The 26,868-nt window shown below is 40.2% G+C and overlaps 2 protein-coding genes across 2 annotated transcripts; one reads left to right on the top strand and one right to left on the bottom strand.

Moving 5' to 3' along the window:
- The first annotated feature begins 794 nt into the window (after window positions 1–794).
- TMEM14A (transmembrane protein 14A) lies at window positions 795–4,519 on the top strand. The gene is made up of 4 exons (XM_053458904.1): window positions 795–870; window positions 1,698–1,799; window positions 3,355–3,442; window positions 4,318–4,519. The coding sequence occupies exons 1-4, from the start codon at window positions 795–797 to the stop codon at window positions 4,355–4,357; spliced, it is 306 nt and encodes a 101-aa protein (XP_053314879.1). The 3' UTR covers window positions 4,358–4,519.
- A 1,918-nt stretch (window positions 4,520–6,437) lies between these two features.
- On the bottom strand, window positions 6,438–17,368 carry LOC128483478 (glutathione S-transferase 3-like). Its single transcript, XM_053459691.1, has 7 exons — window positions 17,309–17,368; window positions 14,433–14,526; window positions 13,330–13,381; window positions 10,116–10,248; window positions 8,890–9,031; window positions 7,520–7,645; window positions 6,438–6,656 (listed from the first exon to the last, which is right to left on the bottom strand). The coding sequence occupies exons 2-7, from the start codon at window positions 14,517–14,519 to the stop codon at window positions 6,534–6,536; spliced, it is 663 nt and encodes a 220-aa protein (XP_053315666.1). The 5' UTR covers window positions 14,520–14,526; window positions 17,309–17,368; the 3' UTR covers window positions 6,438–6,533.
- Window positions 17,369–26,868: the final 9,500 nt, after the last annotated feature.

The following is a 26,868-nucleotide window of genomic DNA, read 5'->3' as shown; positions in this document are numbered from 1 at the left end:
CCTGATATGCCTTTAACCCCCTATATGCCTCTGTGGCAGCCGGGGAAGGTATGCGCGATGCCCATAGACAACCTTCACTGCTGAGGTTACCAGACAGGAGGATCCAGGTCCCCTGCAGCGCTGCGGGGATCTGGATCTTAGTCTCATAGTCAGACCTCTTGATTGTAGGACGAGGGGTATTTTTCTGAGCATTTGCTCTGGAAAAATCCTTGTCTTATAATCGAGCAAATACGGTAATTGAATGATTTAGGAACCGACACCTCAACAGCAAATCTAGGAGCCATGTTAAGCACACATGCCCATTTTTCCCGCTTGTCACAGAATGCTACTCAGAAATTATTGTGGGTGCTCACACCCAGCAAGCAGCCATGTTTGTGTTTCTGGGAAGGGCTAAGACTTTCAAACATATGTTTTCTTTTACATATATGTCATACAAAAGACCGCTTGCGGCATTTAAGGTTGTGTTAACACTTTACTTACATAGCACCGACTGTGCTCTTTTGTTAAGCATTACGTTTTACATACAAGTTTAATTAAGAATAATTACATACGTTACAGCATACATCCAAGGGCAGGATATATATATATATCTAGACTCTTGGTAGAGGCATCTGTATTCCTCATGAGTTTAAGGATTGTGGAGGATTTGTGTGCGGTGCCCTTATAGAACCTCCAAAAACATGAAGCTCCAGCAGACTCCTAGTCTAGCCCTTTTGCTAGTAATGATTCTTTTGGTCTCCTATGTTCTTACATAAATCTGAATTCTCTTGTTTTCCTTTCTCTCTGTCAGAATAATGGCTGTAGACTGGATTGGTTTTGGCTATGCTGCCCTTCTGGCTTTTGGTGGTTACCTTGGATATGCCCGTAAAGGTGAGTAACTGTGATGGTTGTGATCTTAACAATTCTGATTCTTTCCTAACTTGCCTAGAATTTAATTTTTCCAAGGCCATGGAATACTGACAGTTTATAGCCATACCGTTCCTCTAAGGCTGATGCCTAGATGGAGCCGTCAGGGGCGTAACTAGAAACCACAGGGTCCTGGTGTGAAAACTTCCCTGGGGGCCCCCCAACAGCTGGTCTGTGCCAGTATTGCCCCCAAACAACTTGTCTGTGCCTTCTTTGCTCCTTGCCCCCTCCTTCTAACAAACAGTCTGGCACACATATGTAAACACACTTACACACACTCACTAACACACACTCTGTGAAACACGAGGCGGGCAGCCTCGGTTTCACCACACAACGTAACATGACCCCGATACGGTCCTGTCTCCCCGTGCCGGTTCAAAATAGTGTAGAAATGGCCCTTTCGTGGTGCAGTCCAGGTCGGAATGGTCCTTTCTAAATTATTTTGAATTGGTATGAGGAGTGAGGAACAAGGGGTCGCACCAGGCCCCATAGAGGCCTGTACCCCTTTGCAACCCACTGTAGTTACGCCAGTGGAGCCAGTATGATAGGTTTGACAGGTTTTACAAATTTGCAGCAGGGGGCGCTAATAAAGACTTGTGTTTATGGTTTAAATTCAACTGATTATTATCTTTTTTATTAATCTAATCTACCATTTTTTTCTTTCCTTGCTTGTGACTTTAAAGATATTAAGTGCCTAATTCAAAATGGAACATCAGGATCACTTTTTGTACAGTTGACTTTGAATGTGCATTGTTTTTATTCTGTTGTTTTTGTTTGTTTGTTTTTTGCAGGGAGTATTGTGTCCTTGATTACAGGACTAACCTTTGGCATAATAGCTGGTTATGGAGCATATTGTGTTTCACTCAATGCCAGAGATGTCAAGATATCACTGTGTGAGTAAAAAAAAAAACTCCCAAGTTAATCATTATTTCAATATAAAAGAATACTGGGGTTGCATGGAAAAATACCATGAGTTACTGATAAAAAAATGAAACATTTAAGGTTATATAATAGCATCCCACCTGCGATTGTGTGTCATGATTCTCAGTGTACTCACTTAGAGTGAGACATGTAAAGTATGTGGCCTAGGGCTGGGCTGGCTTGGCAGGTGTATAGCAGCCCAGGTTGGACTGGCCCTTTGTGAACAATTTCGGACCATCAAGGGGAGGCAAGAACACAGTGGGGTCATGTAATGCAAGGTTACGTGACCATGTGGTGAAAATGAGGCTCCTTGCATACTGTGCAAGTAGCCAGAGAGAAAGCTGCCAATGAGCTAATAGGGGTGCGAGAGGGAGGGAGCAAACGAGCGAGAAGATAATGGAGGGGGTAGGTGTGTATGTTAGAATGAGAATCTATGTATAAGAATGTGTTAACATGTATAAGTATTTGTGTGCTAGCAGGGATGTGTTTGTGTGTTAGCATGGATGTTTGTGTGCTAGCATGGATGTGTATCTGTAAGTGTTTGTGTGCTAGCATGGATGTATAAGCGTGTGAGCATGAATGTGTATGAGTAGGTGGTATAAGAGGGAGTGTGTATCAGTGACTGAGTAGTTAGTTGGTATTGTAACTATGTGTATGTGTGTTAGTGTGTGAGTTTGTGTAAATGTGTATACATATGTGTGCCAGTCCATATGTTGGGGGGGAGGTAAGGGGCCAATGGCTTTACTTGCCTCCCATGGGCCAGAAGGTGCCAGCCCTCCCCTGGTATGGTTTTAAAACTTACATGTGTTTAGTTCCAATTGACATTAATGGGAGCTTGAATCACCAGATCCACATTATCATGAAACTTTTGAGAATAGGTTTAATCCTGTAGTAAGTATTGGCATGGAAAAGAGTAAAATTAAACTACACTTTCTAAATCAATAAACAAAAAATGATGTAGTTTGAAATATACTGGAGTGCTGGAGGTCCCTAACACAATTTTATTTATACCTTTTTTTATGATATCCTGCTTATTATAATAAAGAGGGAGTTTTTAAACCTTCGTGCAATAGCAAAACATTTCCTGCGTCCCAAGGGCTCCCTTGATTCATACCTGTGTCTTGCAGCGATGAGGACAAACATATGCTCTGCTAAACTAAAACACAGTATAAAAACAAAGAACCAAACCAGCATCACATTATATAGTCTACTGATACATACTGTATATAATATATAATATAATATAGATATATATATATTGTCTAAATATGTGTCTAAGAAGATTGGTGATGCATTTCCCTCGTCCCTTCCATATTCCGTTGACGGCACACTGCAAGGCATACAATCCTTGCCATCTACAAACTGACATGGTAGCATAAACCAAACAGTGTTTGCTAATAATTTAAGATTATTGTCTTTTAAGCAATATGTGTGCTTATAAATTAACTGTGTTTTTTTCTCAAATGGATTTTTTTTATTTTCCTCATTTGTGCAAACAAAAAATGTATTTCATTTACTTTTGCACAGTTGCAGCAATTATTTTGGCTACGGTAATGAGTGCAAGGTTCTACCGATCTAGGAAAATAATGCCGGCTGGAGTCATTGCCGCAATCAGGTGAGAGCACTATATTTCTTAATGGGATAGTAATGTCCAGATTTTTCCTTAGACATCAGAGAGGCATTGCATTTTCTTGAGGGGCGGGGGTGATACAGGGTGCTTGGGAAAGACTGTATTATACAATCTTACAATATTAAGATTTTTTTTTATAAAGAACAGTGAAACATGGACAGAGAACCCCCTGGGGTCTTTGTATACATCACTGGGGTCCTTTTAAATACTTTATTTTAAAGAGGGATCATTTTTGTTTCTTCCTCTTCACTTTGATCTTCTTTCTTAGTCAATAGAGCTGGATGAGAAATAAATCGCCCATCTCTAGTGCTTCTGCCCCAGGAAAATCCTAGTTCCTGTAACTTTTCCATGGTTCAGCAGCAATTACCTTGGATTTAGATAAAAAGTAAATCAAAAGAATTTCTAGTATTTCACTCAGCTTTGCTGATCACCCAATGACCGTGACCGGCCTCTATTATGTTGACAAATCCTTCTGTTTGGGTACCAAGCCCAATCAGAAGTACAACTTCACAAACTGAATTGGTTTGCAGACACGAGTGCTGCCCCCTGCTGACAGAGAGGAGACAAGGCAATCAGTAGACTGCATGATGTTGAAAAGCTTATTGTCCGGGTGATCTGCTTGGCAATACAATATAGTATGCATGTCTTTTTTTTTTTACTAAGATGAGGTGATACAGCATAAAGTAGTACAGTACCAAAGGTGTAAAGTAGAATGGGTAGCCTTAATTGCAAGGACAATATGTTGCAGCTGATCATTATGTTGCTTAGTGCTGATATATAGAAAACCTAATTTTTTGTAAACCTTTCAGTTTAGTAAAATTTGAAGTAGAGAAGTACTAAACATGCATTTTTTTTTGCAGCATCTTTATCATCATGAGACTAGGACTTGGCCTTTTCTAGGATACTGCATCGGCTGGGAAGCTTGCCAATGATCAGTTGTCCCTCTGGACCTCCTGCTTATGCAATATAATTTAACATTGAATCTGCACTGATATTTGTTCTGAATAGATTGCATACTAATTCCTGTTAATTATTTTATGTATTAAATCCATGTAAAGATTATTTGGTACAGTTATCTGCCTAATCACATGGGCTGTAATGGTTTGGCCAGTATCCTTATTTAACCTCGGTATGTATGTGGATCCTAAAACATAACTTGTGGATCTCTTCGTAGGGTTTCATCTGGGGGGTTTTCAGCAATTTAATAATATCAGAGGTCTACTGTACCTGCGCTTGTAGGTGATCTTCTGATAGCGTTCCTGTTGGTGAGGTGGAGGATGGGGATGTTTGAGTTCACCATACAATGCCGCATCCTGTGTGGTGCTGTATTGATGTGTATTCATTTATCTAAAAGCACTGGTTAATGATTTATTTTTAGGATATATCATTAAGAAACTGAAACATTTTAAAGCTACTTCTTACAATTAGCATTTTTTTACATTTTTATACAAACTTTCCTGATGCATTTCTACAAGAGTTTACATATTTACATTAATAAATCGCTAGCTTGTAAAACTAAATGCAATGTCATCTGTATGCGTTTAATGAATTTAATCTATATTACCTGGGGATAAAAGTGTGTTGAATGATAGTTTATCATCACAGTGGATATATTGATGTACGTGAGGAAGAGGAAGAATTCTCAGTGTTTTCATCTAGACTTGGGAAGCTCACAGACCTAAAATAATTTCACTGTAGATTATTGTGATGTAAACCAGTACTTAACAGGGCATTAAATAACGTGATTAGTTTCCTTAACTTAGTACATTATAGTACACTTTAAAACAAAAGAGTGATGGCCACAACTAAATCAAGGGCGTATACAACAGTCGGGAAACCTGTATTCTATAGCTGCCACTCTTCGTAGAGACCCGAGAAATCACTGTGTAAAAAATGTTTGTGAAAAATCTATGCGAAATTACAAAGATAACACAGGGGGGTTAGTCATTGACTTTGTCATGTAGTGTAAGTGTTGGATATTCACAAAAGGAAATGTACCCACAAAAAATATCTGGGTCTTTTTAAAGGGTCTCAACAAAACATAGAATTCTTGTTTTTAATATGTGATTTTTAGCACCAAATAAGGCTTTATCCCTTAATACCTTTTGGACTCCTGAAGATAACTATTATGTATGTTTATGGTCACTAAGTTTTAAGTGTGTTTCACACTTTTTATACATGGCATTAGCAGATGATCATTTTTATGTTCTGTACAAAGGCTTGGCAGCAGACAGTTTCACCCTGCCCTGTTACAGGTAACCACTTGCCAACATCCACTTTATCTGATAATTATTACTTGCTTCTGGCAAACATTCATTTGAGGACACAGACTGACTGCCTAACACTCAGTAATTCATGTTAATATGGTTTGTCAAACTGGTTTCCCATGTGCAATGTATATTTTATACACATATATCCAGTTATTAATTTAAAATACCGGTACTAGTATTTCAGTGGTCAGTGTACAATGTCTGTATTAAGTAGATAATATGTATGGTTTCTCATATTATGGCATGCATGCATCTTTTTGAGGCAAGTAATATAGAGGTTTTGGCAGATACATCAGCATATTTCGAAGTTTATATGAAAACAACAGTTATCTTATTAAATAAATAAATAAACACATGAAAAAAACCTGCAAAGCCCTCTCCATCAGCATTCGCTTAGTCCAAGCATGCTGCCAGAGTCTGAGTGCTGGGATATGACATCATTTCCCGGCTCTCAGATGTAGACAGTGTTGCAAACATGTCTCAAAGGTAAGATGTATTTATTTATTTATTTCAGCTTTAAGTACTCCACTATAATATGTGCCCCTTTTACAGATTCTTGAAAAAAAAGGGTGCTATACCCAAGGTTTTACAGTATTACAAGGAAATACTGGCAAAGCTAAATTTGTTGTGTTATGGTCCCACCACCTCAGGTGTTTACAGTTTGCATTTTTCATTAGAAATAAAGATTGGGATGAAGTAAATTATATACATTTCTACAGGTCCTGCATTATTATTATTTATTGTTTTATGTAGCGCCATAGCGCTGTACAATGGGTATAGATCCAGATCAGTCTATAAATGCTGAATTAAAACTGGAACACCTCCCGTACAGTTGATATGTATTTGTCAGTAGCCACAGGCTTCTTCTGACTTCCAGGTTCCAGGAATTTTTTAATAGATGGGATCTTGCTTGTTCTTTCTTTAAAAGTCTAGAAACGGCAGAAAAGATTTTGCATAGTGATGTGTTGTGAGTAAAATGGAACATACAGTTACAAAGTGGTCACCACCTAATATAGTCATGTGAGTGTTAGATTACAACTATGATCATTGCTTAGGCCCTTTCAGTCCATGTATTCAGTTTTGGAACTAATCAGTTGTCTATAAGTGCGTGCTAGTGTCAGCGCCGGCCCAAAGACATTGTGCTGCCTGGCGCAAAATATGAAATACAGAGACCTAGCTCAACAGAGAAATGTGTGGGATGCTGCATACTCATAGCGAGCAGGGGGGACAGGCCGAGAAACCGAGCTAGCGAAAACATACATGGTACAGGACACAACATAGGGCAGGGAACAAGGCAAGGAACACGCGATGGAGTAGGAGCCGAGATCCTCAGATGATTCAGGAAAAAGAGGGCAAAGGCACATGAAAGACTGACACATGACGCATGCTAAACCCTGCCTTCTGAATTACTAATAAACTGAAACTAAGCATTGAATCTAAACACAGAACAGAGATAAAAAATACCTAGAGACTGCAGACTGAGACAAACATAACAAAAGGGTGGGGCACACCTTATAAAGAAAACAAAAGCTGAAGCTAAGAGCAGAACTGGAGTAAAAAATCAGAAGTGCAGGAGAGAGCATAAGGAAATCCAGCAATGGATTACAGCGAGACAGGGGAACTGTGGAGAGACAGGGGAAACTAGAGATAAGAAGCTCCGCAGCCTGAATGGGGCCTGACAGTGTGTCACTATTTGGTGTTAGCATGAGTGTGTACCAATGTATATTATTAACATATCAGGGGTGAGCCTAGGTGCTATATATACTTTATTACCGTATATTGCCACACTCACCTGAAGCAAAGGAAAGTGAGGTAAGACATCATCATGAACCTCCTCAACCATTAGTATAGCCTCCAGCAGCTGTATGTCTGCCCAGCTTAACTGGTTCCCAACCAAGTAATCCTGGTCTTCTAAAACCTGCAAAGAATTATTTCATACCAAAACGTTTGTTATACTAGATGTTCTGCAGATGTATTCCTCATTAGTCATTTTAGGACTGGCCATAAAATTAAATGGAAAATGCATAAAGGAATGGATTCCAGGCATCTAGTAATGCAAAATATTAAAATCAATTACCAAGATCGTAACTTTGCTGTGTCATAAATAATTCAGATAAATAGATTAACCAAGGCATCTGTTCTCCAAGTACAAAGTTAAATTCAGGGATTATGTTTTGATTATGAATAAAGCCAGCAGTGCTATTGGAATTCTGTCCCAGGGACTTGAATGTTAATCTTTCCCAACACCTTTGTTGCTCCCTCGTCTTGTTTTCCTCTGTTTGTGCAATCCTTTTCCATAGTCGCACTTTTGACCCTTTCCACCCCATCAGTTCCTTTCTTGGTCACTTAACGTATTCCCAATTTGTTCTGACCCCAAAAACAAATTAAAAAAAAAACAAAACACTTGAAGCCCCACATCGTTGTCTATGCAGAATGGCATGATATTGCTTATTATCTGCCATGGTGTACTCAAGAAACTGAGAACTACAACAGCACCATTGGCCTGCTAAGCACTGGGTTCTAATATCCTTGCACTAAGCTGCAGAAACAACCTGAGAAGGAGGAGTCAGTGCTGTTGGAGGACCCGGCCAAGGTCTTGGTGGCCCACATGAGGACCACATTCCCCCACTCAGACAATTCACTTTCGTCTAAAAATGGCTCTGTCAGAAAAGTAAAGCAATGAAGTTTATGTATAGAAAGGGTCCATTTCTTAACTTGGCAAGATTTCTTGAAAGTCAACATACTGATTTACTTTTACAACCGTGCCATCTCAGGCCTTCTTGCATGAAAAGTTCACTAGGGTTGACTGTTCACAATGCACATGAAGTCTTTTAGGAGTTTTAAATGTACTGTACTGAAAAAGCTCAATACAGCACTAGAGTGCAAAGTTTTAGTACATTTTTACACAGTGATCACCAATATCACCAGCCTTCTTGCCCAGTGACAAATCTAATAATTTAAAATAATTTTAATTTGAAGCTCTACTTGAAAGAAACTATGTCATGTCTGCATCTACAAGTGTTACAGGCTCAAGCATGAAGCTATGCGTGCATGAACTTATCATGGGAGTCCCCATAACAATGTTTTAAATGCACCGCCCAGGAATGTGCACAGAGATATGGGCAATATTTATAATTTTGGCACTCTAAAGAAAATACATACGTTTTCAAAGACAGGGAAATATCGTTTCATTGCTCTCTGTTTAGCAAGCTCTAGCTGCTTTGCTTTGTCCGGTTCTGGCAAGAAGATGGAAGAAAGGATCAGTGCCATAAGCTCTGAAGTCCCCTCTACATACATGTCAATGCTAAATGCAAACCATGGGAAGAAAAACAGTTTGTTAGTCATATCACATAAGGTTCAACTATTAACGCATACAGTATGTATAATATATGGACAAAAGCATTTATGACATTGCATTCTAACTACATAGACATTAATATGCAGTTGATCCCCCCTTTGCAGCTATAACAGCTTTCACTCTTCTGGGGAGGTGTTCCACTAGATTTTGGGGTATTTCTGTGGGAATTGTTTCCTATTCATCCAGTATAGCATTTGTGAGGTCAGGCACTCATGTTGATCGAGAAGGCATGGCTCATAATGACCGTTCCAGTTCATCTCAAAGGTGTTCGATGGGGTTGAGGTCAGGGCTCTGTGTGGTCCACTCAAGTTCTTCTACACCAAACTCATCCACGATGTCTTTATGGACCTTGCTTTGTGCAATAAGACACAGTCATGCTGGAATAAAAAAGGGCCTTTCCCAAACTGTTCCCACAAAGTTGGAAGCATAGCCCAAAATGTCTTGGGCAATGCTATGCTCAATATTGAACTGCCAGCAGCAGGGATCAAAAGGACTTTAAAATTGTGAAAAAATATTGCAATGTATTAGAATTATTTTAAAATAAAAGACGGGTTGCTTTACCATTAACCATGCAAAGGGACAGTTATTATACTTTTTTCCCAAAATACAACATTCTGAAGTTGGCAATACACCTAAGGAACTGTGAGCAACCATTTTAATTTCCCATTTTCAGGGTTTGTACGATTATTAACCAATTAATTCCCCTTTGTTAAGTTACTGACACTCTTTGGTGGTTCAGGGGTGAATGGAGAGGACACCAGGAAAGGAAACTAAATGATATGCTAATTCTTCCTCCTAAACAACAATATCGAGTGCCAAAAACCCCACAGAAGCTATATGCACTTTTAATGCACAAGTTAAAGGCTGAGAAGATGCCCCTGTCTCTTGTGCTTGTTAGATTACAAAGTTTTGCATAAGCTTATTGTACATTTTGTTAGTAAATATACAGTATAATTATGTGGGCTAATATTTTCATTGCTACTGTTTTCATAATAATAATAATAATAATAATAATAATAAATGCACTTACTACGCTCTCTCCTTTAGGTCCTTTCCGTACAGGTTGTATTTTCCAGCAATGTAGTGCAGAATGGCTTTAGTCTGTACTAACCTCATCCCATCAATTTCTACCAATGGGAGTTGCTCAAACAGCAAAAATCCATCTGTGGGATAAGAAATTAATCATTATCTGTAATCAAATGTATGGTTCAACTGAAACTATTCCATCGGTGCTATGGTATGTTAAACCACTTCCTAACCCCTTCATGGTCGGGAATATTTCAAAGCCTGTACGCAGGTATTAAGTGGAGTGCCTCAAGGGTCTGTCCTCAGTTCTCTTCTTTTTAATTTATTTATAAATGATCTCCCAAGCTGCATTCAGAGCCATGTTACAGTTTTTGCTGATGACACAAAATTAGGCCGGGTAATTCAGACTAATCTTGATGTTTCTTCTTTGCAGGAAGATTTAGACAGAGTTGGGGACTGGGCGTGCAAATGACAGATGAGGTTCAATATAGAGAAATGCAAAGTTATGCATTATGGTAAAAATAATAAAAATGCGACCTATTCTTTAAATGGAATATCCTTGGGGGAAACTACCAGTGAGAAGGATTTAGGAATAACAGTTGACAACAGACTTGACAACAGTGCGCAATGCCAGCAAGCAACTGCGAGGGCCAATAAGGTTTTGGCATGCATAAAAAGAGGTATTGATTCAAGGGAGGAGGATATTATCTTGCCTCTTTACAGATCATTGGAAAGACCTCACCTTGAATATGCGGTACAATTCTGGGCACCGGTCCTCACAAAGGACATTATGGAATTAGAAAAAGTGCAAAGGAGGGCTACAAAATTAATAAGGGGATTGGGAGATACTAGTTATGAAGAGAGACTAAAAAAGTTAAAATTATATACGCTAGAAAAACGGCGTCTCAGAGGGGATATGATAACATTATATAAATATACGCAGGGCCAATATAAAGAGCTCTTCAGTGACCTGTTTATTAACAGAAATATACAAAGAACAAGAGGTCACCCTCTGAGACTGGAAGAGCGCAGGTTTCATAGACGACAAAGGAAGGGATTCTTTACAGTGAGGACAATAAAGGTGTGGCATTCACTGCCAAGGGAGGTGGTGTTATGAAATACACTAGATGCCTTCAAAAGGGGCCTCGATATTTACGCGCGGACTGTTCCCGGGGAAGCTGTTGCTCAGGTCCCAACGTCGGATCACGTCACTTTTTGGATCATAACATCTTCGGACCCTGAGCTCTCCATTGGTATCCTGGGATTGATGCCGCTCCCTCGGAATCATCCCAAAATAAAGACTCTTTGTCAGGTGGGCATTGCTGGCCATAGAACTGTATGGAGGCTGCGGGCTGTCTGGTGGTTGATGGGATTATACCTTTAATCCTATCATGTTTGCTGTATATATATCTGTGCTGTCCTTAATAAAGAGAGTTCTGTTTCACACTAAGTCTCGGCTAGCGCTTGGGGGAATATGAAGAGTTAATCACTTGAGCAATTAAGCTTTCAGCGGCAAGGAAGATCTTTATGGCGGAGCTACTCAGTCCGAGTACGGGTCTCCCTCACAGTAACCATGTCTGCTGAAACATAATTTCCCTTTTTGGTGGTTAGCGTATACACACAAATCATAGATTTGTCTTTCTATTGATGCTATGTTTTATATGTATAGTCTACCATTTAGTAGGAATAATATATTAAATCATATATTAAAATGTTCAGAAAAATTTCTTGTATATAACCCTCAGATTTTAAGACAAATCTGTCTTTAGATGTCATATTCTATATTGGTCAAGAGCTGTTTTGCAGTGGAATAAGTAAATCCTACCCTTCCTACTCTTGTTACTTCAGCATTGTACAGCATTATACAAAGTATATACAAATATATATTTTCTATTTTATTTTCTTATTTTTTTACTTTCTCGATTATATAGAAAAATACTGTGTATGTCTGGTACTTTACATTTAAATTACATGTTAAACTGTGAGATGGGTGAGACTGTGGGTGGGTTCCAAAACATGTAATCTGGTTTTATATTAGTGAAAAGGGTTCTCCTATGTTGCTGCTTATGTTCTCCGCCAAACTGCCTGAGGAAACAATTGTTCTTAATTCATAAACTATGCAAATCTCAAACCTTTCCTCATCTGCTGCTCCACTGTGCCAATCACTACATTGGCTCCCATACCCTGCTAAATCAAATTCAAACTCCTGACCTATTATTATTATCTTTTATTTATATAGCGCCAACAATTTACGCAGCACTTAATACAATACATATATTCAAGGGGTATGACAAGACGAGAATTGATAGAGTAAGACAAACCGATACATTAGGTGGAGAGAGCCCTGCTTGCAATCTTACAATCTTGAGATCCCTTGACAACTCTGCACCCCCCTTATATCTCTACCCTCTTATCCAAATAAACCCCTAACCACCCTCTTCATTCTTCTCATGACCTGCTACTCTCTTCTACCGTCATTACCTCTTCCCATTCCCGTATTCAAGTATTTCACATGTGCTGTACCCCTTCTCTGGAGATCCCTACCTACAAATTTCAAAACCTCTCTGAAAACCCACCTTTTTTTGAGAAGCGTACAACCTTTCTTCGTAGCACTCTCAGCCAGCATCCTAATCAAGCCATCTGAACCGATGAACAACCTCTACAGATCATCCTGACACTATCAACTCATCCCCATCCAAACAGTCCTCTCCTACTGTTTCACTTCCCTCTCAACCACCGACTAGACTGTAAGCTCGAGTCGGGGCCCTCTTGTGCTTTTGTACCAGTTTGTTTTTGTGTGTGATTTTAAATTATTTTACTGAATCTGTTGTAACAGCTCTATGGAATCTGCTGGCAATATATAAAAATCTCAAAAAGTATTATAGGGATATTATTCTCAGTGGATTGATGTCATGTCACCTGCCTTTTTTTACCTTGTTGATGACACTTACACCTAACCATTGTAGCCAATTTTACTGGAATTATATATATTAGTAAGAAATTAGTACTTTGTTCACACACACAAAAACTTATCACATACTGGATACAATTGTGATTTTTAACAGATCCTTGATACAGCGGTAATATCCACTCGAGAAAGCACATTCAGATCAATGGACTGAAATTTCCAGAAAACGAATAGAATATTTTAACATGCTTGTGCATATATGTTGTTTATATATATATATTGTTAGAAAATAATTAAATGAAGACAGTACCACGAAGCAGTTGTTCATATTGTTCTCTTGTCTCCAAGAATTCTTCTTCAAACTGACAAATAAAAACAAATGATGACATATGGCAAAATATGATTGATTGTGATTGTGTCCTAAAAATTAATGTTTTACATTTGCAAAGGTTGTTCATATCACCCCAAGCAAAGCGAGGGTTAAAGTTGATCTATCAATGTCTGGCATTATGTTATTTAAAAACCACTACAAATAAAGGTCATGCTGCCATCACTTCACGCTGCCATCACCAATGGCCTTTGGTATAAGTAACGTACTTTATTAAAAGATAGCTTGGGGTTTTGTCAGTATAATTGTTTGGAGATATTCAGTTTAAAAATTCCTTATGCGAGCTCAGATCGGAAGCAGCCTGTGGCACAGCCAGCGTTATCTAATCAGTTTTCTCTCATCTCCTTAACTACCCATCCAAAGGTCGCTTCAACCAATCAACAACAATCAGCATGTTAACAACAGGTGTGCAAAATCTGATGGTACCAAATCGACATGGTATCCATGCTAAAGTAAACAACAGTTTTGCTGGCCACAAGTTATATTCTGTGTATTTTACTTTTAAAATAAGTGGGCGCTTTGCCGGAAATTTAGCTTTAAAAAGCCGTTAAAGCCGTTACTGAGCTCTTCCGTTTGAAACAATTCGATGAAATACTGCTTTACTTAGGTAGTTACCCAAGTCTGTCTTATTATAGACGTTATAATTATAGATTAGCCTGATCTTTTCTAAAAGATTTGAAATTTAAATAATTCTAATTTTAATGAACTGACTCAATGAAAGATAATCTCAGACTCGGTAAACACAATGACTCCTTATTTGGTCTCTGTAAAGCTATGACATAGCTTTCCAACATTGAGGCAAAACCCCACATCTTTACCTCCAATATTGATGCATTTTCTGGGCCCTGGTGGAAGAAGGGATGGCATTTTTAACCTTGTGGGATTAAGATGATGAGCAGTGACATGGTGTGGCCCAGGCCCTAAATATTGTTTTGTATATAAGTACAAGGACAGGAGGCCAGGTCAGTCCAGGTATGTATTGGCATCGCATGGTAACCATTGAAGAATCTATTCTTCATACCAACCTCTACATCAGCTGCAGCCAGTAGCCATCTGATGGACTCCATTCTGCCCCTTCCATTGAGGTAGTAAAGTTTGGGTTTTGTACTCATGATTTTTCTTTAGAGGGAGAAGAAACACAAATCATTTTGGTAAGTATTACTCTGACATTAAGAAATTACTAGTGGCATTATTCACAAATATGTAACAATATTTTATTCATTTGCATAAACGAAATGCAGGAAATTAATCTGCACAAACGTGGAAAATTGACCTTGTGTGGCCATTAAGTGATGCTGAGAACAGAGACATGACATCATCAAATGACCAGAATCTACCAATCATGTGTGGCAGGGCAAAGCAGTATGCCCTGGCTATATCATCAGCACAATCTGGAAACCAGTGAAGTAACTCTGCCTCTTGGAAGATCTTTTTCAAATAGTCTTGTCTACAATGAGATCTCTACTATATTTAGATCAATTATCAAACATTTTATGATATCCAGCATGAAATCATACATAATTAAACACAAAAGAAAACCCATAGTTGAGTTAATAATAGAAACAGGCAGAATTGTTTACAGATACTAAACAATTATATAAGCAGTGTGTCTATATAAATGAACTAACTAATACACCTATTTGGCCGTATGTCCAATAATTATTAATTGTAAACTATGGTGATCCTGCATGTGGTAAAGCTCTGAAAAATGCACAATTTAAAAGCAAAAAGTACCAGTGATAGTATACGCTATCATTTCAATCAGCTAAATTGTGATGCTGGTATAGATGATCACTGGTTTTTGAAAGTGTTATAAAAAAAGACGTGAAAACTATGAGCAGAAAAGGAAACAGAAGGAAATATATGCAGAGGAGAAATGGTACACAGAACAATATGCATGATATGATCTGCATAAAACTTGCATAAAAAAAGTGGCATATTCAATTTTATTTGTTTACATTTTTTATCTAAATCATCAATGTACCGCTATTAATATAAACCACTTATAATTCATGTTTAGTTATACAATAATAAATATAATTGGTATAACCTGGTTCAGTGATTTAATGATTTTTATATCAGTATATGTGATAAAAACTTTTCACACCTCGTCCTAAAGCTGCAAGGTGTTTCCATCAAAGACACAATTTAGACAAAAGCTTACATAGCTTGAGAAAGTTAGCTGTGATTACTTATGGTTATTTTAGCCTGGAAAAAACATTACGGAAATATGATGAAATTAACTGACTGGGAAAGTGATATGTACAGTATGTGCACTTTCATCATTGATAATAATATGCAGCCTTCATGTGGATTTTGCCTTGACTGATCCGTGTTGCTTTAGCAAGATCATTGTTTTTATTTGGTGTGGTATCATGATGTAGAAGTTAAGCAAGAAACCTACGCAACCAGTTTTGGTCCCAGCGTGCAATTATACTGAGATGCATTGCAAATTGAGCCTACCCTACTTTAAAGAGATATAGTCACCATAAAGTAATTGGGGTATTAAACAATGGTATTCAAAATGTTGGCCCATCTCCAGTTCATAAGAACCGCCACAGTACCATGGCACCATCTGGTGCACTGCATCAGCGGAGATGTTTGAGGGAGCTGCGGCAGTGTGGTCTTGTTCTATAATAACGGTTATGAAACCAAACTTGAGACATTCATTCAAAATCCCTAAGCTACTCCTTGGTGGTTGTGCTTGGATGTGCTATAGTGGAGGTAAGTGCACTGTATATTTCTTAAAATAGCACTGAACACTTTAATTGCTGTTACAAAGAACTTCTCAGTTAATGAAATACGATTAGTAATCAGATTCTCTAACTGGTTTCTGTGTTCTAAATGTGTTTTAGGAGCTACTACATTACTACATATACCACTTGGCTGGGCTTGTTCCATATACCAAAACTTTCCTGCCCTCCCCTGTAAGCAAACAAACAGGGGCATGAGAGTATATACTGTAGCTGCACCTATAGATGAGTCTGCCACTGAAATATACAGTAACTTAGATACATTTATCATAACAGCAGCATCTAACACAAGACCCAGCTTGTTAGATTATAGCTGAGTTTCTGGAGATACTGACAGCAGATGAAAACAAAGGTGGAATACCCTTAGGGTGTTTTACATTGTAACTCAGTAGATTATAAAACAGCAAAGCATATACCAGTATATCTGTTAATCCGCATGCAACCAATTTGACACGAAACCACATATTTCTCTTGAAGATATGTTGCGTTGTGCGGAATAAATAGCAACACACAGTGCAAGCTCCTGTGGCCAAACACATCTTTGTTATAAGCCAGAAGGACACCAGGACCTAGTATCATGACCTTTAAACCATCCTTAAGGAACCAAAGCAGACTTTGTTATAGAGCAGAGATTCCACAATTTGTTCCAAAGAATGTAAGTTTCTTAAATGATTGCCACCAACACCCAGGGCATGTCTGCTCATTATTACATATACTGTACCATTAGCATTAAAGGTCATAAAAACAACTTTGATGAATCAGTTGTACACCAATAATTTTTGAGGTGCCCTGTGACCTGGAGAACCTCTGCACCTAGCATAGCCACATATTTACAGGACACAATTAGATTTTACATTTTACGTAAGTTTTGGCATGCAGTATGTGTAATGAGTAATGGATGTCCTTCTGTTAGCAACATGTAAAAAAGATAAGTGTCGTGGAAAAAAATGTCCAATGTAGCAATGAACAGTATGTAATAATCTAATAATTAAATTGTAACCCTACCCATATTAAAGGAAAAGCTAAAGCTGGAATTTGTTTTTAAATGTCCAAAAATGTATCTCAAAATGAAATAAATATGTAGGGTAGTTTATGATTAAATGTGCATATACATGTTAACATTCAAAACAAAAGGGAAAAAATCTTACCAAAAAAAGGAATAGGATCCAGAAACAAGTTGTATCTTTAGAAGGTTTAGAGAGTGAGTTTTACTGAGTAGGGAGAGAACTACTTAAAGCAGCAGCAAACAGAGGGAGGTTAAACGAAACCAATCATATGGGCCAGATTTACATAACCTTGATGGGTGTGTGTCTAATAAGCAGCATTAATATGATGATGGTAATGTTGTGTGTCTAGTGAGTTAGATACCCCTCAAAAACATCTGACAAGCATAGGGTTGCCATCCCAGCCAATTCTTCTGGGTATATCTAATTTGTTGCTGACTAGTACCTAAACTGCTACCCTAAAGTATGTGAGATTAATAAACTCATTAAAAGAAATAAATTATTTAACCAAGCTTATACATTGTCTATAATCAATGGAAGCACTTCATAGGGTCAGCAACATCTATAAAAATAAAATAAAAAAGATGGGTCAAGGAGACAACGAGTAAAATGCAGCTGAAAGCCAAGTGCCCTCCCAGCCCCTTGAACCTTCCTCCTAGATGTTCTAGCACACACATTTACGCACTATGACACTAACACGCATTCACACTCACATTAACACATACACACTTATGCTAACATAAACTTACACATTCACACTAATACAAACATATGCACTCACACTAACACATTCACACCCATAGCACTGCGATATGTGCCTGTGATCCTCCACGAGTGGCCATGTTTAAAGAACCCCCAGGATAATGTGCCCCTGCCAATATTACAATCTTACTTATTTGATCCCTTTATTTAATTGTGAAAGTGTAAAACTAGCCAGTGGTGTCGTGAACTTGTATTATGTTAGTCTTAGGGCTGTGGCCTAATTTGCACTTTTTTTTGCTTTCATGTTGCACTGTTTTTATTTTGCATTGTGCATGTGTAATAATTTAAATATATTTTTTATATGAAGTGGCCAGATCCCTTCTTTTTTGTGGGGGAAGGAGTTAACATTTTGGGCTTCTGCCTCCCCTTTGAAGACTCCAGTGGTCGTTCTCTTCAAAAAGGATCAACGAACATCCAGCCCTCCTGCAGGCCTTTTGTTTGGAAAGCAAGGACGTATTTACCTTCTGCGCTGCCCTAGACCTAACTAGGATTACCACCGTGTACTGGGCCATTTCCTGGACAATCTTTATTGTGGCTTTATAATTTAGAGCCTTTATTTCACATTTTGTCTATTAGGGAGAAGACAAAAAAAAAACAAGACAATGAAAGCTAAGTGAGAGGAGAAGGGGGGACAATAGAAAAGAAAAGATAAAAAGAGAAAGAGAGAAGACAGAAAGAAGAGGGGCACAAGAAAAGAGAAAGATGATAGAAAGCAGGAATGAGAAGAGATGGAAAAGAGAAAAAAAGAGAGAAAGACATAATAGAGAAAACTGAGAGTAGAGACAGGAGAGGCAAACTTGCACACAGACACTGATACTAAACACATACATCTAGACACTCACACTAACACACATTCACAACAACTCACACAGACACTCACACTAAAACACACCCAATCACTAACGCTCACACATACACCTAGACACTCACATTAACACTATATAAATGCTGAAGTATGGCTGAAGCAGAAGATTTTTAGTGATTTATATGCTTTATTTGTCCATCTCCATTTTTTACTATTTGCTTTGGATTGGCGAGTTGGGATATCACTTTGGGGATTGCTGCATCTTTAACAGGGAGTTTTATTTTCAATTTGTACACTAAATATCACTAATTGTGTTTTCTTGCTTGATTTGTTAACACCCCCCCCCTGGTGTTTTCTGAGTTATACACTAAGGAGATGATGTTTGATGCCATTTGAATCATAAGTACCTATGGGGTCATGTTGCACACTGCTTCACATGTGTTGCAATGGGTGCCATGTTCCATTCTCCAAGAAGTTCCAAGTCATGAGAACTAGCTTCAAATATAGTAGAGGATCATGGGTAAGACAGTCCTCATGTGAGACATAGAAAAAGATTATAATGTAACATTCCATGATATTTTTTGCATTAAACATATTTAATCAACAACCACAAGACAATAACTAGAGGGCAACAAAAACAGCTCAAGTTAATAGATTTAAGTTATACCACCACCTAGTGTTTTTACTGTGAAGTGTAAATGGTGGTGGGTGGAGATGTTTACAAACCAAGACAAACAGTGGGTGGGGTTAAGACAGCCCATGAAAAAGATTTGCATATTCTTGACACTAGCATCAATTTTGTTGTTTTTCAATACATATAAAGAAGCAAATATCAATTGAAAGTAACAGAAATTGCATTTTTTAATATGTAGATTCAAATCACTTGATATTTTCTTGGAACATCAAGTCACCATAATATTAAAAAAGTAAGATTTGCCAACTATATATATTGTGTAAACCACATGCCACTATCGGATGTGAGGGTGGTATAGCTGTGACATCTGTCATCTCATTGATCGCTAGTTCATTAGGCTGATCTGATTGGCTAGGCAGGTGTCTCCCTCATCCACCCCCACTTTCCCCTGAAGCTCTGCACTCAGTTGCAGAGGGATTCATGAGGTTCAACATAGCCGCACTTCCCTAACAGTACCTCCAAATTAGATCAAGTTGTAGGAGTAAAACCATAGGGGTAGTCAAGCTCCACATCCTTGTAGGCACTGCATGTGGCAGTGTGCCTTGCTATTTTAATAATATGTTAAATGAATATTTTAAAAACCGCAGTGAAATATACAGAAAGATGTAGCCAAAATAATTAAATGTAGAGCTTCCTAAATCTGGAAGCATGATACCATTTTTATATCTGGGAACTTATAGAAATTGCTCAGCCTGTCTCCAAAAAAAGAATACCATATGCGTCTGATATTGCTGTATGTATCTGACATGTTTATACCAACAATATTAATCGCTATAGTAGTATCAACCGAAAGTGCTAACTATCTGTCCTTTAACAACGACAAGGAAAAAGATCTGTATCTTAATATGCCATAGAATTCTGGACTGTGGTCTGTGAAACAGAATGGAACAACATCGCCTTGAGAGCTGCATTTCATAGAAGATTCAATGATTTTGGCCGAGGAGGGAAGGAAGGCCCTGGCACATCCCTTCGGGGAGTGTCAGGCAGGCCCGGACTGGGATAAAAAATAGGCCCGGGCATTTAAGACTGAGCAGCCCATTTTTATTTATTTATTTATTGTTAAAGCCCACCCTTCATGTACCATCTTTGCATTTCCCCAAATCACTTAAACATTCATGATAGACACAAACACTTATTCACTCATTCACACAAATCATTAAACATACTCATTAATGCAGTCTCAGAAATCATTCAAGCAATTCATCCACACATGAATTCATTAATTCTCATACGCATTCACACACTTCATCCACACGTTTACTCATTCATTCTTGTACGCATTCACACTACTCCCTCTCCCCATCCCCTTCTTATCTGCCCCTTCTAACTATGTTCCCCCTTATCACTATGTACCCCTTCCCCATTTCTCAATATGTACCCCCTCTCACTATCTATCCCCTCTCCCCCCCTTCTCACTGCACCCCCCTCCCTTACCCTACTTACCTTGTTGCCGGAGTAAGCAGCAACTGCGACCGGGTCCGCCACTCTAGGGGGCCGGACAGCCCCCAACAGGGCAGCCCCCTTAGGGGTGCGCGGCCGCACAGGGCTTAAATTAAAACATCGGGGGGGGGTTTGTTGTTTTTTTTTAACTTTATTTTACATCCTCAATGTTAAATAAAGTTAAACAAACTTTATTTAACATGAAGGATGTTAAATAAAGTAAACAAAAAAAAAAACCCTGGTTGGGGCTGCCCGGCCCCCTAGAGTGGCGGACCCGGTCGCAGTTGCTGCGGGCTTAAGTGGCAGGTGCCCCTTATGCCCTGCATTAATGCGGCCGCATAGGCCCAGTCAGAGCCGGCCTTAGGTGTTCTGGCGCCCTGTGCCGACTACTCCTCTGGCACCCCCCCATCCCAAAAAAAGAAAGGAATAAAAACTTGTAACAAAACTTGTAACAAAACCCCAATCACTATATACTACGCCAAACATTGATGTGGTGTAGGCCTACCACTTCATTGTCTGGCTTAGTAGTAGGGATGCACCGAAACGAATTCTGGACTGTAACCAAAAGTGCAGCATTTACCTGGCCAAAACCGAACTTTTATTTAAAGTAAGTAACACACCAAAATAGGACAAAACAATTAAATAACAATATTATATATATATATATATATATATATATATGATTAACAGCAATCACATTCCTATCATGCCCAGGCATACCCAGATTCCAGGATGTACTCACAGACTTGGCATGATAGGAGTATGATTGCCCTATCTACCCCTTCTCACTCCCTTCTGCCCTATCTACCCCTTCTCACTCCCTTCTCCCTATCTACCCCCTTTCCCCTGTCACACTCCCTTCTCCCTATCTACCCCCTCCTAACTATCTACCCTTTCCCTCTTTGAAGTTCACTTACCTTTCAGGAGTCTTGCGGTGGGGGTGCAAGGCCTCTGCCTCCCAGCTCTGCCACTGTATGGAACAGTATAGAGTGATGGGAGTTATGATGTACTTTTAGAGCATGAAAAAGACATTGGAAATGGTACAGCATAACACCCATCACTCTCACACACTTACCAATCCACACGTATACACCAATCCACACATATACACCAATCCACACGTATACACCAATCCACACATATATACCAATCCACACACATACCAATCCACACATATACCAATCCACACATATACCAATCCACACATATACCAATCCACACATATATACCAATCCACACATATTTATACCAATCCACACATATATATACTAATCCACACATATACACTAATCCACACATATACACTAATCCACATTTACCAATCCACACACATACCATTCCACACACATACCAATCCACATATATACCAATCCACACATATACCAATTCACACATACACCAATCCACACATATTTACCAATCCACACATATACCAATCCACACGCACACCAATCCACACACATACCAATCCACACATATACCAATTCACACATATATACCAATCCACACATATATACTAATCCACACATATATACTAATCCACACATATATACCAATCCACACATATAAATTAATCCATAAACATACACCAATCCACACATGTATACCAATCCACACATATATACTAATCCACACACATATATACTAATCCACACACATATATACCAATCCACTCTCACTGAATGTTTTCCTACCTTTCCTCTTTTCTCCTTACAGCTCCTCTTCCTTCTCTTCGCTCCTCTTCTTCAGTTCTTCTGTCTTCTTCCGGGTCAGAGGGCACGGACAGCGGTGGGCGTGGCTTCAGTGTTGTGCGTTGGGATCTGACAACAAACCCCGGCGCACAGCAGCTGTTGCCGCGCGGATCACAAGGGAGCGGTATCGGAGGTCTTTAACAGACCTCCGGCTCCCTTGAGTGATTTTAAGCCGGGTTCAAGGGAGATCCTTGAACCGGCTTAAAATCACTCAAGGGAGCCAGAGGTCTGTTAAAGACCTCCGACACCGCTCCCTTGCGAGCCTGCTCCTCCAGCGGCGGACATTACTGTCCGTCTCTGGAGGGGTGCCGGGTGCCCCCCTGATGAGCGGCACCCGGTGCGGACCAAACCCCCCCCCGGCTAGGTACGCTACACCCGGCAACGTACCCCGCGGCGGCGCTCCCTGGAGTGTAGCGCCCTGTGCGGTCGCACAGGTCGCACACCCCAAAGGCCGGCCCTGGGCCCAGTCAGTCCGGTCCTGACTGAGCCTATTTTAAGGTAGGGGCCTGAAGCTGCAGCTCCATCAGCCCTTACGTCAATCCGGCCCTGGGCCGCCCGGCCCACCGGGAAAATGCCCGATGGCGAGTCCGGGCCTGAGTATATGCTAGGAACCTCAGGGCTCAAACCAGCAACCTGAAGCTAAGGAGTTGATGCACTTACCATTGCACTAGGAAGCTCTGTGGGTACCGCAATCTCAGTATCCCCACGTCCCCTGGACTATGTGCTAAAGGCCCTTATATATCCATGCTTTTGTGTTTTGCTCACTTTCTCAGTACCTTGTTTTGGATCCTTGATTGCCTGGTATTTGACCTTGACCAGGACTTGGAATATGTATTTGTCTTATCCTTGTACCATGCCCTGGTTCCCTCCATGTATGACCTTAGTTAGCCTTACCATGATTACATCTCTGCTATTCGCTCTAGTGCCTGTCCTGCTGATCAAAGATGTGCTCCTGGTGCTTCCTGTCATAGTCTCCTGCTATCTGCCAGTCTCCTAATTTGTATCTGCCCTGCCATAGTCACATGTTCACAGGTCATCCTGTGACAAAGGCACAGAGGTCTCTTGTGTCTTCCAACTAGTTTAGAGCAGATGGCTCCCAAGAGCAAAGCTAATCTGCAATTAGAGGCACACAGGTCTAATTGTCCTGCACAGGAGCCTTCTAGAATTCCTGCGGCTCACCCGATAACTGCAGTACAACTATATATATTACACACACACAGTATTATACACATAATGTTGTTTTTGTCTTGTATGCGTTTCAAGGGGATCTAGACACATTTTTTCAGTTTAGTTGTTGTACCTTAATTGTACCTTTTTGTTTATTTACTAATTTATTAATCATCTCCTAATGTATTGCTACTTGAAGACATTATTGCTCTGATTTGACAAATAGTGATTTTTAATTGAAATTAGCATGCATTGTGTGGAGATACAACATTGTGTGTTAAATGTGCACACAGTTGAAAAACGTAGTAAATATTATATGACTGTACCATAGGAAGTGAGTGGCACTAGGTAGACAGGTCGTTTTATAGGACCCATTATTGCCATGAATCTTCAGCAATGGCTTGGGTCCCACACAGAAGAGGGAAAAGAGTGTTCATATATGATGAAGCAGTTGCTTACTTGCTTATGGTTAACATTGGTGTAAAGAGCCCCCTTAGAGGATGTGGGATTGCCTTACTAAACCTAGTAGCTGCAGTCGAGGAAGTCAGTAAAGAAATCCACATGCTCTAGAGAAAAGTGTTAGAATAATTTTCTTGTTTTAGAACTTGCATCCATTCATCTCATCTCCTAAAACAACGACATCTTTAGTTTAAGTTGATAATGCATATCCATTGGGATGAACAAAAAGTTAGTAGTTGAGTGTACAGGAGTTATTCTGTAAAACATCACAATAAGCGTTGGCTGCTAATTCACTAGCGGTATTGGATACCATAAAAATAATTGATTATGATTTCTGTAAAGTTTGACAGGAAATAAAGAATATTACTATTCGGGGTCTAGCGCCCGACGCCCGGGACATGCAGTCCCGGGCGCCGGGCAGGCAGCGGGGTTAAGATACAGATCCCCCGCAGCGGTGCAGGGGACCTGCATCCTACTCCCCGATACGCTCAGACAGCCTCCCCTGCCAGCACTTCCCACGGAGGGGGGGGTGCCAGCACGGGAGGTTGTCTTAGCGCATCGTGCGGACCGTCCGCACGATGCGTTTTACCTCTGCCCACCCCCGACTTACCGGAGCAGACTCCCGGGTGTCTTGCGGGGCCGGCGGGGGACATCTACGCAATACGCGTATGCAACTTTCGGTACCGGCACCGGAAGTTGCATACGCGTATTGCGTGGATGTCCCCCGCTGGCCCCGCAAGACACCGGGAGTCTGCTCCGGTAAGTCGAGGAGGGGGGGGCAGAGGAGGATAGTGGCAGCATATCTCGGGGGGGGGGGGACAGTGGTAGCGTATCTCGGGGGGGGCAGTGGTAGCGTATCTCGGGGGGGGAGGAGGAGGACAGTGGTAGCGTATCTCGGGGGGGGAGGAGGAGGACAGTGGCAGCATATCTCGGGGGGGAGGAGGACAGTGGTAGCCTATCTCGGGGGGGGGACAGAGTGGCAGCATGTTTTTTTTGGTGCTTTTTTAAAGAAAAAAACTTTTTCTTTAAAAAAGCACCAAACTTTTAGGGTGCGGCCTATATACGGGGCGGCCTATATCCGAGCCAATACGGTATATTGTATGGGTGAATGCAAAATTAAAAAGGACAGTCATGGATATATTACGTTAAATGTATTTATATAGGGCCAGTGGAGCATGAGCTTGTAATGAGTAAAATCTCAGGTGAACAAGTCTTCCTCTACAGGTGCTCAGCAGTACGTGAATACCTTTTTTAGGAGACGGGTCTATGTAGAGTGCCATGGCTGAGGTGAATGGCATGGGGGGGGGCGGCGAACAGTTACAGGAGCATTCATGGGCCTTGCTGTCTGTAAGCTGTAGAATGTTGAGGTTTCATTAGGTTTGTGGTGGTTTTTGGGTAGAGGAGGTGTGGGAGGCATGTCAGGGTTAAATGTTAACAGGCTGTGGACAGACATAAGAGAGGGTTGGAGAAATACCATGTTGAACAAAGATGGGAGAACACTCGGTCGATTTGATGACCGTCATGGTGAGAGAGGGAATTGGTGGAAGACATTGAAAGGTGCATAGGTAGGAGAGGAGGATTCCAACAACCCCTCTTGTCGGTCTCCAGGTCTAGTTGTTTGACTAAAGTGCAGGCCATTGTAAGAGAGAGAGCAGCAGGGGAGGTAGTGTTGGAGGATGTTAACCATGTTTCAGTGAGTGCAAAGAGATGAAAAGGTGGTTAGAGATGAATAGGTTGTGAACAGCAGTGAGTCTGTTGCATACAGAGCATGCATTCAAGAGGGCACAGGAGAAAGGAGAATATCTGTTGAGATTGGAAGGGTTGTGGTAGTTTGTTAGTATGGAAAGTGCTGGGGTGGGGGAGTTGTGGTAGTTTGTTTGTGTGTGTGTGTGTTTAACAATACAATGTAAATATGCAAAAAAAAAAATTTGGTACAAAATACCCCCCACCTAAAAAAGAATTTAACTACCCGTGTTTTTTCCTTTTTGTGCCAGTAGTTCTCATTCATGTTTTCAGGTTTCCTCATTAGTAAAACCAGTCCTTGTTTCTTCTCCAACTTCCATTATTTCCAGGTATTTGTAGCCAACCCCAATAAGACCCAACCTGTCCTGGACATCCTGCTGAAGAACCAGAGCAAACGTATTGAATTTCTCAGCAAATTCCAGAATGACCGCATTGAAGATGAGCAGTTTAACGATGAGAAAACCTACCTAGTGAAACAGATCCGGGACCTGAAGAGACCCGCACAGCAAGAGGCCTGAGGTGGATGGGGGAGCAGAGGGGAAACCCAAACCCAGCGCTTACTGCGAGACTATTCACCATCCCATGGACTTTGCGAGCAACGCACTCACTTGCAACCAGAACGGTTTCCCATTATTGTCCTTAATTACATTTGTGTTTGAGGTTTTAATCAGAGTGTAACCCCTTGCCTGCTGGAAGAACCCAGGTGCTGCACTATCCTCCAGCAGCTCAGGGGTTAATAGAGTGCATTAACCCCTTCGCAACCTTTGCCGGTTCAGGACCGTCATGACAAGAAGGTCACTAAATGACCTTTGACGGTCCTGAACCGTCAAAAAGTTAAATAAGCTTAGAAAGTGATCAATGATCACTTTCTTCACTTAAACGG

Source organism: Spea bombifrons, chromosome 3 (genome assembly GCF_027358695.1).
Source record: "Spea bombifrons isolate aSpeBom1 chromosome 3, aSpeBom1.2.pri, whole genome shotgun sequence".
Taxonomy (NCBI): Eukaryota; Metazoa; Chordata; class Amphibia; order Anura; family Pelobatidae; genus Spea; species Spea bombifrons.
The sequence above is the reverse complement of the archived record's forward strand: the minus strand, read 5'-3'. Positions and strand labels throughout refer to the sequence as shown.